Raw genomic sequence first — 14,347 nt, 5'->3', positions numbered from 1 at the left:
CAATTTTGAAAAAAATGAATATTTTTTACTTTTTGCTGTAATAAATATCCCCCAAAAATATATAAAAAAAACATTTTTTTTCCTCAGTTTAGGCCGATACGTATTCTTCTACATATTTTTCGTAAAAAAAAATCGCAATAAGCGTTTATTGATTGGTTTGCGCAAAAGTTATAGCGTTTACAAAATAGGGGGTATTTTTATGGCATTTTTATTAATATTTTTTTTTACTAGTAATGGCGGCGATCAGCGATTTTTTTTCGGTATTGCGACATTATGGCGGACACTTCGGACATTTTTGGGACCATTGGCATTTTTATAGCGATCAGTGCTATAAAAATGCATTGGATTACTATAAAAATGCCACTGGCAGTGAAGGGGTTAACACTAGGGGGCGGGGAAGGGGTTAAGTATGCCTGGGTGTGTTCTTACTGTGGGGGGGGGGGGTGGCCTCACTAGGGGAAACACTGATCCTCGGTTCATACATTGTATGAACCGAAGATCAGCATTTCCCCTGCTGACAGGAACGAGAGCTGTGTTTTTACACACACAGCTCCCGTTCCCCGCTCTGTACCGAGCGATCGCGTGTGCCCGGCGGCGATCGCGCCCGCCGGGTACGCGCACGGGAGTCGGGGCGAGTGGCGGGTAATAGACAGGACGTCATATTACGTGCTCTCGCCTAGGAGAGCCACCTTGTGGACGTATTTCGGCAGTGCGCAGTCGGCAAGTGGTTAAGGACAATTAAATATATATATATTGGCCTCTTTGGACAACACCACCACTTTTCATTTTGCTTCTTTCCCCTTTTATGACTCAGGCCTCGTACACACGACCAATTTTCTTGGCAAAAACCAGCAAGAAACTTGCTGGGAGATATTTTTTTGCCGAGGAAACCGGTCGTGTGTACATTTTCGTCGAGGAAACTGTGGAGAAACTCGACGAGCCAAAAAGAGAGCAAGTTCTCTATTTCCTCGACGGGAATGGAGAAACTTGCCTTGTCGAGTTCCTCGACAGCCTGACAAGGAACTTGACGAGGAAAACGATGTGTTTCGCCGGTCGAGTTCCTCGGTCGTGTGTACGAGGCTTCAGCCCCAAAGATTACTTTATGTGTCTCCCTACCAGCAATAGCAACTTGATTGAGGTCTGATCACATCTGTCTTTAGCACACTAGCAGTTTTCTAATGGACAGCATTTGAAGTTCACCGATAGTTTGCACTTGTCACCTGGAATTGCTTTTAAGGAAGGATCAGTATGAGAATCAGTAGATGTCGGTAGTGAGGAATCCATTGAGGCCCCGTACACACGGCCGAGAAACTCAACGAGCAAAACACATCGTTTTGCTCGTTGAGTTTCTTGTGAAGCCGCCGAGGATCTCGGCGAGCCAAATTTCCTCATTGATTGACGAGGAAATAGAGAACATGTTCTCTATTTGGCACGACGAGATTCTCGTCGGTTTCCTCGGCCGAAAGTGTACACACGGCCGGGTTTCTCGGCAGAATACAGCTCCGATCGAGTTTCTGGCTGAATTCTGCCGAGAAACTCAGTCGTGTGTACGGGGCCTCACTTGCAATCTTGCACATTATAAGCACCTAGCATCGTGGACAGTTTTCTCCAACTATGGTCAAATTTGCTGGTAGTTAAAGGGGTTGTATAGGTTTGTTTTTATTTTCTAAATAGGTTCCTTTAAAGGAACACTAAAGGTTCGTTTTTTATTAGATCAATTGATTGCTGTAAGCTAGAGCATTTAAATATCACTTACCTAGTTTTTCCTTTTGACCTCCAAAATACAGTAATCCAGGTTTGAAAATGCCATTTCCTGTCACTCCTCTTCTTGCTTTCCACCAGCATCTGAGCCGTTTTGCATGGTGGAAAGCAGAATGTGCTCACCCCCTCCCTATGACTACAGCCCTGCATGAAGATGCTCTCTTATCCCTCACAGGCATGGACGCTAAGCCTAGCCTAATGGGAACTGTAGTTCCTGATGCCGTGATGTAGCAAGAATGAATGCGCACCGCAAACCAGGAAGTCAGTGAGATTAATGATTCAGGAGTGACGGAGGTGAATAAAACAGCTCGATTTCAACAGGTATCAAACTAGTTATAATGCAAAACATTACTTTTTACTTTATCAGCTACCGTCAGACTTTAATTTAAGAGGAAAATATTTTTGTCTTTACAACCCCTTTAAGCTAGTGCATTGTTGGTTCACTTACCTTTTCCTTCGATTTCCCTTCTAAATGTTTTTTTTCTTTGTCTAAATTTCTCACTTCCTGTTTCTCCTCTGTAAGCTTGCCCCCATCGTCCGAGTCGTTCTAGCTGGGGGTTAGTCAGCGTGCTCGCCCCCTTCCTTGGGACTACATCCCTGCGGGGAGATGCTATGAACACAGGGATGTAGTCCCAAGGGAGGGGGCGAGCATGCTGACTAACCCCCAGTCAGAGAGGCTCGGACGATGGGGGCAAGCTTACTGAGGAGAAACAGGAAGTGAAAAATTCAGACAAAGAAAAAAAAACATTTAGAAGGGAAATCAAAGGAAAAGGTAAGTGAACCAACAATGCACTAGCTTATAGGAACCTATTTAGAAATTAAAAAATAACCTTTACAACCCCTTTAATATTCTATAGGGTAGCTGGCTGTTTCCCCCTGATTATCTTAAATTAAACTTGCAAATTAAATTAAACCTTACCTTTGGTAAGGGCCCTAAAGTGACTCTGTTGCTTAAAGGAACACTAAAGGTTTGTTTTTTATTAGATCAATTGATTGCTGTAAGCTAGAGCATTTAAATATCACTTACCTCGTTTTTCCTTTTGACCTCCAAAATACAGTAATCCAGGATTGAAAATGCCATTTCCTGTCACTCCTCTTCTTGCTTTCCACCAGCATCTGGGCTGTTTTGCATGGTGGAAAGCAGAATGTGCTCACCCCCTCCCTATGACTACAGCCCTGCGTGAAGATGCTCTCTTATCCCTCACAGGCATGGAGGCTAAGCCTAATGGGAACTGTAGTTCCCATTAGGCCGTGATGTAGCAAGAATGAATGCGCACCGCAAACCAGGAAGTCAGTGAGAATAATGATTCAGGAGTGCTGGAGGTGAATAAAACAGCTCGATTTTAACAGGTATCAAACTAGTTATAATGCAAAACATTATTTTTTACTTTATCAGCTACTGTCAGACTTTAATTTAAGAGGAAAATATTTTTGTCTTTACAACCCCTTTAACTGAAAGTGCAAAAAGGAGATTTTGTTTTGCCTCTCCTGCTACCCATGCCATTAAACACTGCTCTAATGAAGTGATATTATCTCACAGGGTCTCTTCAAAAACCATCACTCCTGTGAGCCCCCAGTACACACGACCGAGTTTCTCGGCAGAATTCAGCCAGAAACTCGATCGGAGCTGTATTCTGCCGAGAAACCCGGTCGTGTGTACACTTTTGGCCGAGGAAGCGGACGAGGATCTCGTCGGGCCAAATAGAGAACATGTTCTCTATTTCCTCGTTGTTTAATGGGAAATTTCGGCTCCCCGAGATCCTCGGTTGCTTCACAAGGAACTCGACGAGCAAAACGATGTGTTTTGCCCGTCGAGTTTCTCGGACGTGTGTACGGGGCCTCAGTGACTACCTCCTGGTTTTCCTCTGAGCTCAATTTTTCTTCCCATTGACCCCAACATCACTGCTGTGTCCTATAGTGACATAGAAGTCGGCGGGTAGAATATTGAGTCTCGCTCAGGTGGAGCCTGTTATTCATCTAATTGCCAAAACTACAGTTACCCCCCAGTTCTTTCACCATGCCACTTGTTAAAATATATAGGCACTTCCATTACTGACGAACACTGATCTCAATTTCTTCCCACTGATGTTTTTGTTGTGCCTAAACACTCTAGTTCAGGGGTCTCCAAACTTTTTAAACAAAGGGCCAGTTTAGTGTCCTTTAGACTGTAGGGGGGCCAGATTGGTGTCAGTAGGAGGAATAGTACCCCAATATTGGTAAAAGTGGGAGGAATAGTGCCCCAACATTGGTGTCAGTAGACAGAATAGTACCCCATCATTGGTGTCAGTAAGAAGAATGGTGCCCCAAAGTTGGTGTTAGTGAGATGAATAGTGTCTTGTACCAGTAGAAGGAATAGTGCCCCAAGGGCCGGATAAAGGCATGCAATCTGGCTCCCAGGTCGCAGTTTGGACACCACTGCTCTAGTTTGATCGAATGCCTGTAATTAAAAACAATGTGGAGCCCAGAGATCAGAAGAACTACAGTTTGGCACATGTTCTTCCTAAAGCAAATTATCTTTTAAATAATGTAGCCATACAATGGGGTATATTTACTAAAAAAAAAATGGAAGCTGATTGGTTTCTATGCAGAGCTGCACCAGATTTTGCACTTTCCAGTTTGAGTAAATCAGCCCCAGTGTATTGTATATACTGGAAAAAGAAATTAGAGGTACTGTTTCTGTTTTTTCTAGGATTGTGTGGATGCAGGTTGGTGGGAAGGAGAGATAAATGGCAGAAGAGGCGTGTTCCCGGACAATTTTGTCAAGACTCTTCCTGCAGATTTTGAGAAAGAAATCCATGTAAGTACCCATATCTAGGTGTCACTTTTGTTTTAATGAGTTGTAGATTATACTATTTTTACAGGAAGGAGCCATTCTCTTTCTTGCAGCCCCTTAGTCAAGCATGTAAAATTATTTGGCTCGAAAATACTTTACAGAGGACTACATTCTTTTGTGGTATGTCCCGCGGATCGGACAGTTTCCAGCGGATAAAAATTTCTTAGCATGCTAAGAAATCTGTCCGCTGGAAACCTGTCCGTGGGACGTATTCGGTCGTCTGTACAGACTCACCGGACACGTCCGACCGACCGCCATCCCTCGCATGCGTCGTACTGATTCGACGCATGCGTGGATGCTTTGAACTTCCAGGGCCGCCCACGTCGCCGCGTCATCGTCGCGGCGGCGGCGCGGCCACGCCCCACGTATTGTTTACGCGTGGATTTCTGTCTGATGGTGTGTACAACCATCAGACAGAAATCCGGCAGCGGTCGCAAGAGGATTTTTTACATGAGGGAATGTGCTTTATTGATTAGCACCATGAAATGAGTTGACTGTTTATATGCAATCAATGCTTAACCACTTCCTTACTGGGCACTTAAACCCCTTCCTGACCAGAGGACTTTTTGCGATTCGGCACTGCGTCGCTTTAACTGACAATTGCGCGGTCGTGCGACGTGGCTCCCAAACAAAATTAACGTCCTTTTTTCCCCACAAATAGAGCTTTCTTTTGGTGGTATTTGATCACCTCTGCGGTTTTTATTTTTTGCGCTATAAACAAAAATAGAGCGACAATTTTGAAAAAAAATAAAATATTTTCTTTATCGTACATCACGGGACACAGAGCGGCATTCATTACTATATGGGTTATATGGAGTACCTTCAGGTGTAGACACTGGCAATCTCAAACAGGAAATGCCCCTCCCTATATAACCCCCTCCCATAGGAGGAGTACCTCAGTTTTTCCGCCAGTGTCTTAGGTGTTAGTCATGGTTTAGCTTGCCTCCACATCCTTGGGATTAGGTGAGCTAACCGGTTCTGTCCAAAAAAGCCTCAGCGCTAAAGTGGTCAGTAACCGGACCCCAAACCCTTGGGGTATAGCCCATAATGCTTTTCTTTTTAGAGAGCTGGACCCTGGGCCCAGAACTTAGAAACCTTTGGGTGCCTAATGTTTCTGTTGCCAGAGTGCTATATGGGCCCAGGACAGTGGATCCTTCATAGGAACCCAGGGCCTGAAGGTCTAGACATCCCCACCGAGATGGGGGAAGATTGGGCCTCTTGCTTGGCAAAGTCCTGCGGCATGGAGCAGGTAAGTGAGGGGAAAAACTTGCGGAACTTGGTTCTTAGCAGGTTTTTTCTGGGGGGTCACAGGGGACATGCCTAAAGTTATGCACTGCATCTGGCAAACTAGTCACATATCATAAAGATAGGATGGCTCTATATGTATTATTCCCCATAAGATGTGACCTCCCTTGTAGTGTTGGAAAAGCATTGAGTGGGGCCTGTGATATAAAAGTATATGTGTGTGTCAGAGAGCTGTGCTTACCTGCAAGCCTCCAGGCGATGCTCCATTCAGTCTTCCTCCTCACGGCCTCCTCATGGTTCCAGGCTGCAGGCTGCAGTTTGCTGGAGCAGAGAGGTCCCTTCCTCCCAACCCCACCCCCCCCCCTGTCGGGAGGGGCATTTCCTGTTTGAGATTGCTGGGGGGGAAGGGCGGGTCAGTGGCTTAAGGAAGGGGCGGCCCTTCCTTGTTTGTTCCATATAGCTCATTCAATACTTTGGAACTGAGGAGGAAAGACCAGAACGGCAAGCACGGGGCGCCGAGGACACACAGTGGCCAGAAAGAATATTGCAGTCTTCAGAAAGACTGTTTTCAAGCCTAGGAATAGGCTGTTTCTTTTCCATCTCATAGTTTTTCTTGCAATACTACTCAGGGGGACAGAATGTTTTTTCTTTCCTAGATTTGAAAAAAAAAAAAAAAAAAAAAAAAGATTTTTTTTTTGAAAAAAAAAAAAAAAAAAGTGTCATCTAGGGGAGAGGAAGCATTTTTTATCCCCCAAACAGGTGTTTGGGCATTTAACTATTTATAAGTCCCAGGTACCAATAAGTAGCAGGTGTACCTCGGTATTGTACCATGGCATCAAAAAACAAGGGTACAAGAGGTGGGGATTCCCCCAGAGAGTCTGAGGTCTCGGACAATGCTATGCCGCTGCTTTCCCCACAGGGAGCCTTGGGGCCATCGGGATCTGGGGCTGGAGCTGACACGGGTCAGTCCAACCCTAAGATGGTCACGGAGGAGGTATTACTCACCTCTTTAAAAGAGATGCAGAAAAGCATGGGTAAAATGATAGCCGCAGCTATGCGGGGCAGTAAGCGGAATAGATCTCCGTCGCCCGAGCGCGGACCCTCAGAAGAGGAGGTCCTTTCCTCAGGGGAATTGGACGACCTCTTGGACAAGGACCAAGTAGGTTCAGGGATCGAAGATCCGGATACAGAGGAGTCTGGGGCAGTCTCCCTGAGGGAGAGCTGGTGGATTCAAGGATTGTCGGACTTGGTCCATAAGGCATTCAACTTGCCAGTACCAGATCTCCAGGTATCGACGGTTTCAGCTTTGGGCTCACTGAGGGCGCCTCAAAGCAATGCTGTGTTTCCGATCCATCCTCTATTAGAGGGAGTTTTGTTCCAAGATTGGAACAAGCCAGATAAGATCTTCTTACCACCTAAGAAGTTCTCTGTCCTATATCCTATGGAAGAAAAATTTTCCAAAAGATGGGCTACTCCTGCAGTGGACGCAGCCATCTCATGTGTTAACAAATCGTTAACATGCCCTGTAGAAAACATACAGGTGTTCAAGGATCCAGTTGATAAGCGCTTGGAAGCACTACTTAAGAACTCCTTCACTACTGCAGGGCAGTAGTACAGCCAGCTGTGGCTGCGATTGGGGTCGCTCAAGCATTATCGGATCAATTTAAGCAGATGCTTAAACTTATTCCTGCCCAGCAGGCAGAAGAATTTTCGGATGTCCCTAAGGCCATATGTTTTACGGTAGACGCAATCAAGGATTCTATCCAGCAAGCGTCACGTTTATCGTTATCCCTTATCCATATGAGAAGACTCTTATGGTTAAAAAGCTGGGAGGCTGAGCCCCCATGCAAGAAGCTCCTGGTAGGGTTCCCCTTCCATGGAGGACGACTCTTCGGAGAAGACCTAGATAAATACATTCAGACCATTTCAAACGGCAAGAGTACTCTCTTGCCAACTAAGAAGAAGGTTCAGGGGCCTGCGTTTAAACGACAGTATTCCCCTGGGCAGGGGCCCTCTAATGCCAAGCAGTATCGACGGCCTCCTGCAAAAGCAAACTTCGGCTTCAACAGCAAATCACAAGGACAGGCTGTTAGAGGCAAAAGGCAGTGGTTTCGCAAACCAGCAAAACCAGCCCCCAAGCCAACCTTATGAAGGGGCGCCCCCACCCACGAAGGTGGGGGGAAGGCTGCGACTCTTTTCAGAGATTTGGGAAGCCAGCATTCCCGACGAGTGGGTACGGTCTTCCGTGGCCACAGGCTACAAATTAGATTTCCTAAGGTTTCCTCCTCCTCATTTCCAGGAGTCGAGGATTCCAAACGATCCGCCTCGGATTCCGGCCAGTCCTGGAACAGGGGCTGGGTTTCTACTCCAATTTATTCATCATCCCCAATGGAGATGTCAGGCCAATTTTGGACCTAAAGATGGTAAATGCATATCTAAAGATCCGCTCATTTCGGATGGAATCCGTGCGGTCAGCAGCTGCCACACTCCAGAAGGACGACTTCATGGCGTCCATAGACATAAAGGATGCCTACCTTCATGTTCCAATTTATCAGCCACATCAAAGATATCTACGCTTCATGGTGGCTTCGCGTCACTTCCAATTCGTGGCGCTTCCCTTCGGGTTGGCTACGGCCCCCCGGGTGTTCACGAAGGTCCTAGCTCCGATCCTAGCCAAGCTAAGGATCCAAGGGGTCACGATCCTAGCATACCTGGACGACCTCCTAGTCATAGACCACTCGTCTCCCGGCTTGGAGCGAGCAGTGGCCCTCACGGTCCAATACCTCGAGAGGTTCGGCTGGGTCCTAAATCGAGAAAAGTCAGCTTTCCAGCCCACAAGGCAGTTGGAATATCTCGGCATGAGATTAGACACAGAACAACAAGGAGTGTTCCTACCTCTGAGGAAGGTAAAAGCCATCAAGGAATTAATCCTACTGGTTCTAAGCAAGAAAGAACCGACTATTCGCCTATGTATGAGGTTACTAGGCAAGATGGTGGCCACGTTCGAGGCGGTACCATACGCCCAGAGCCACACTCGCATCCTACAGGCAGCCATCCTGTCAGCATGGAGCAGAAGGCCACAGGCCTTGGATATCCCGTTGCCGCTCTTATCAAGAGTCCGACAAAGTCTGTGTTGGTGGTTAGACCCTCAGAATCTACTGAAGGGGAAGTCTTTCAGCCCAGTGGCTTGGAAGATAGTGACCACAGACGCCAGCCTGACGGGCTGGGGAGCAATTTTGGATGGTTGCACTCGCCAAGGTACTTGGGCAAAGCCAGAGAAGCAGTTGCCCATCAACATCTTGGAGCTCAGAGCTGCTCGACTAGCCCTCAGGGCTTGGACGTCAAAATTGCAGGGGTTCCCGGTGAGAATTCAATCAGACAATGCCACGGCCGTGGCATACATAAATCACCAAGGGGGAACCAGGAGTCAAGCCGCTCAGAGAGAGGTGAGCTTGATTCTCCTATGGGCAGAGGCGCATGTGCCCTGCATATCGGCAATATTCATTCCAGGAGTGGACAACTTTCAGGCGGACTTCTTAAGCCGCCAGACTCTATGGCCGGGGGAATGGTCTCTGCATCCACAAGTCTTTCAAGCACTCTGCCAAAGATGGGGAGTGCCGGACGTGGATATCATGGCATCGAGACTCAACAAGAAACTAGACAGGTTCATATCCTGCTCAAGGGATCCGATGGCCTGCGGAACCGATGCGTTGGTTTGCCCTTGGCATCAGTTCAAACTTCTTTATGCGTTTCCCCCGCTCCAGTTACTACCCCGCCTGCTGCGCAGGATCCGGGTGGAACACATACCAGTCATCCTGGTAGCTCCAGCATGGCCCAGAAGGGCATGGTACTCACTCATCCTAAAGATGGTAGTGGGAGACCCTTGGACTCTTCCTCTACGGCCAGACCTGCTATCGCAAGGTCCGATCCTCCACCCTGCCTTACGGCATCTAAATTTGACGGCCTGGAAGCTGAATCCCTGATTCTCAGGGGTAGAGGTCTGTCTCAGAAAGTAGTCTCTACCCTAATCAGAGCCAGGAAACCGGTCTCTAGGGTGATTTATTACAGGGTCTGGAAGGCCTATGTAGGCTGGTGTGAGTCCAAGCGATGGCTTTTCTCGCAAATTTACCATCGATAGAGTATTAAGTTTTCTCCAGCTAGGAGTGGATAAAGGATTGGCATTAAGCACAATCAAAGGACAGATTTCTGCTCTGTCAGTGTGGTTTCAGCGGCCGCTGGCCACCCACTCGCTGGTTAAGACCTTCCTTCAAGGGGTCTTACGTATTAGACCTCCAGTTAAATCCCCGCTTTGTCCGTGGGATTTAAATCTTGTTCTGTCAAGTTTACAGAAACAACCGTTTGAGCCGTTGGCTGAAATTCCTTTGGTTCTACTGACAAGGAAGTTAGTATTTTTGGTTGCCATAGTTTCCGCAAGAAGAGTTTCGGAGCTAGCGGCCTTATCCTGTAAGGAACCATATCTTGTTTTTCATAAGGACAGGGTCGTTCTCCGCCCTCATCCTTCCTTCCTACCGAAGGTCATATCCAGTTTTCATTTGAACCAGGATTTGGTATTACCATCCTTCTTCCCTAAACCTACTTCCAGAAAGGAAGGGTTGCTGCATACCTTGGATATTGTCAGGGCCATGAAGGCCTATCTTAAAGCTACAAAGAAGATCCGGAAAACAGATGTGCTGTTCATTCTACCGGAGGGGCCCAAGAAGGGGCAGGCAGCTGCAAAGTCCACCATTTCTAGGTGGATTAAGCAATTAATCACTCAGGCCTACGGCTTGAAAGGGTTGCCTCCTCCAGTATCATTAAAGGCTCATTCTACTAGAGCCATGGGCGCCTCCTGGGCAGCACACCACCAGATCTCTATGGCTCAAGTTTGCAAGGCGGCAACCCGGTCTTCTGTCCACACGTTTACAAAATTCTACAAGTTGGACGTAAGAAGGAATACTGATACTGCCTTCGGGCAGGCAGTGCTGCAGGCTGCAGTTTGAGACCCTCGGATTCCGGGGGCTCCTCTTTTTTGAGTTAAATTTAAAATTTAAAATTATTTTTCTCAACTAAGTTGGATTTATTATGATTTGAGTATATCTCTAAATTAAATCCTTTTGTCTTGGAGATGTTCTCCCTCCCCTCATTGTAAGCATTGCTTTGGGACATCCCATATAGTAATGAATGCCGCTCTGTGTCCCGTGATGTACGATAAAGAAAAAGAGATTTTTAATACAGCTTACCTGTAAAATCTTTTTCTTGGAGTACATCACGGGACACAGAGCTCCCACCCCTCTTTTTTGAGGACCATTTTGGGAGGCATACTGCTTGCTACAAAACTGAGGTACTCCTCCTATGGGAGGGGGTTATATAGGGAGGGGCATTTCCTGTTTGAGATTGCCAGTGTCTACACCTGAAGGTACTCCATATAACCCATATAGTAATGAATGCCGCTCTGTGTCCCGTGATGTACTCCAAGAAAAAGATTTTACAGGTAAGCTGTATTAAAAATCTCTTTTTTACTTTGTTGCTATAATAAATAGCTCAATTTTTTTTTTTACGTTTTTTTTTAATCCTCAGTCTAGGCCGATACGTATTCTACATATTTTTAGTAAAAAAAAAAAAAAATCGCAATAAGCGACTGGTTTGCGCAAAAGTTATAGCGCCTACAAAATAAGGGACAGAATTATTATTATTATTTTTTTTTTTTTTTTACTAGAAATGGCGGCGATCTGCGAATTTTTATTGGGACTGCGACGTTATGGCGGACACATCGGACACTTTTGACACATTTTTGGCGCCATTCACATTTATACTGCAATCAGTGCTATAAATATGCACTAATTACTGTATAAATTTTTTTTTTACTAGAAATGGCGGCGATCTGCGATTTTTATTGGGACTGCAACGTTATGGCGGACACATCGGACACTTTTGACACATTTTTGGCGCCATTCACATTTATACTGCAATCAGTGCTATAAATATGCACTAATTACTGTATAAATGCTTTTTTTTTACTAGAAATGGCGGCGATCTGCGATTTTTATTGGGACTGCGACGTTATGGCGGACACATCGGACACTTTTGACACATTTTTGGCGCCATTCACATTTATACTGCAATCAGTGCTATAAATATGCACTAATTACTGTATAAATGTGACTGGCAGGGAAGGGGTTAACACTAGGGGGTGAGGAAGGGGTTAAATGTGTGTCCTATATAGTGTTCTAACTGTGGGGGAGGGGGGGTGACTGGGGGGGTGACCGATCTATGTCTCTATGTACAAGAGACACAGATCCGTCTCCTCTCTCCCCTGACAGCACCGCTGTCTGCGAGAGCCGGGAATGAGAGATGATCTCATATGTAAACATATGAGATCATCTCTCATTGGCCGCACAGATCGCCTAGGAAACGGCCGCTCCGATTGGCCGTTCACGGCGATCTGTGACTGGCTGTGTCCAAGGGACACGGCCAGTACAGAAGTTCCCCGCCGCGCGCTCGGGAGCGCGCGCGGGGAACGTGTAAAGGAGAGGCCGTAAAAACACGGCCTGTTAGAGATTGGGAGCCGCGCTGAGGCCGTACAAAGTCGTACGGCCGTCAGCAAGTGGTTAATAAAGACTAGTCCTTGATGTAAATGGTCCTCTTAACCACTTAAGGACTGAGCCAGTTTTTCAGACTCGGTGTTTAGAAGTTAAAAACAATTTTTTTTGCTAGAAAATTACTTAGAACCCCCAAACATTATACATGTTTTTCCTAAGGCCCTAGAGAATAAAATGGCAGTCATTGCAATACTTTTTGTCACACTGTATTTGCTCAGCGGTCTTACAAGCGCACTTTTTTTTTTGAAAAAAAATCACTTTCTTGAATTAAAAATAAGACAACGGTAAAGTTAGCCCAATTTTTTTTATATATTGTGAAAGATAATGTTACGCCGAGTAAATTGATACCCAACATGTCACGCTTCAAAATTGCGTCCGCTCGTGGAAAAAAAAATCTCCATAGGCGACATTTAAAAAATTCTACAGGTTGCATGGTGGCGGTTGATCCTATTCTATCCCAGTTTTTCACTTTAATCTTCACAACTGAGGAAATCGCCACTTTTGAATTTTTTCATTCAATCACTAATATCAGAGACTCATCGATATTAGAGACTTTTTTTAGTGTACCCATTTCTGGTCTAATTTTAGATATTTGTTTATATATATATATATATTTTTTTTTTTTTCATTTATTTAATATTGAACATTTTTTTGGCACTGTGTTCACTCACCATCAGGTGCACTTTCATTTATGTTTAGCGATACACTTTTATGTAATATTTGTTTTTACCACTTGTTGATTGGTTGTGTTAGCTGCTCACCACCAGGGCAGCGCGGAATTATTCACCTTTCGACATTTAAAAAATTCTACAGGTTGCAAGTTTTGAGTTACAGAGGAGGTCTAGGAACAGAATTATTGCTCTCGCTCTGACGATCGCGGCGATACCTCAAAAGTGTGGTTTGGACACCATTTTCATATGCGGGAGCTGCTCACGTATGCATTCGCTTCTGCGTGTGAGCTCGTCGGGACGGGGCGCTTTAAAAAAAAAATGTTTTTCTTATTTATTTTACTTATTTTTTATTCCTATTACAAGGAATTTAAACATCCCTTATATGTAATAGAAAAAAGCATGACAGGTCCTCTTAAAGCGGAGGTTCACCCTAAAAACATGTATTTAACATTCCATTCAGCATAATTCCAACATTTACACTATGCCGTTTTTTTTTTGCTGTACAATACCGTCTTATTGTTGTTTTCCACCCGACTTAAGGGTTCTCACTCCCGCGGGAGTAGGCGTTCCTATGCAGAGGCTAGATGATTGACTCCTTGTGAAAAACTTCCCCCTGGCGCATAAGGCGCGTCACCAGTTTTCTGAAAGTAGCCAGCTCTATACGGCACCTGCGCAGTCAGCTCTACACAGCAGGCACAGGTGCTGTATAGAGCCGACTAGCAGTTCGGCTACTTTTGGAAAACTGGTGACGCGCCTTATGCGCCGGGGGGAAGTTTTTCACGAGGTGTCAATCATCTAGCCTCTGCATAGGAACGCCTACTCCCGCGGGAGTGAGAACCCGGAAGCAAAAGAAAAAAAAAAACGGCATAGTGTAAATGTTGGAATTATGCTGAATGGAATGTTAAATTTATGTTTTTAGGGTGAACCTCCGCTTTAAATATGAGATCTGGGGTTACCTTTCGAAACACTTTAAGCATTATCATCCTATGGGTTCCTCTGTTACCAATAACTATTTTTTTGGGGCTTGTTTTCTCACACACACCATTCTTTAGAATCCAACTGCATTTCCAGCACATGATCATTCGAGAAGTCACCCAAACAAGCATATGTGAAATCTATATCTGCAAGGGGACAAAATTATCCCCAGCAGGCCTTACTATCCAGTTGCTTGACCCCCTGAAAATTGGGCGTCCCGCATCCATACTGTTGTGAATATTGGTCCTATATCCCTTTTCTTG

At 45.5% G+C, this 14,347-nt stretch overlaps 1 protein-coding gene across 1 annotated transcript in view; it reads left to right on the top strand.

The window, feature by feature from the left end:
- Positions 1 to 14,347, top strand: part of SH3KBP1 (SH3 domain containing kinase binding protein 1) — a 513,710-nt gene that overhangs the window by 409,817 nt on the left and 89,546 nt on the right. The window contains 1 exon segment of the mRNA XM_040338226.1: positions 4,451 to 4,558. Coding sequence (XP_040194160.1) covers positions 4,451 to 4,558 — 108 coding nt within the window.

This window comes from Rana temporaria, chromosome 2 (assembly GCF_905171775.1).
Source record: "Rana temporaria chromosome 2, aRanTem1.1, whole genome shotgun sequence".
In the NCBI taxonomy this organism is placed as follows: domain Eukaryota; kingdom Metazoa; phylum Chordata; class Amphibia; order Anura; family Ranidae; genus Rana; species Rana temporaria.
The sequence above is the reverse complement of the archived record's forward strand: the minus strand, read 5'-3'. Positions and strand labels throughout refer to the sequence as shown.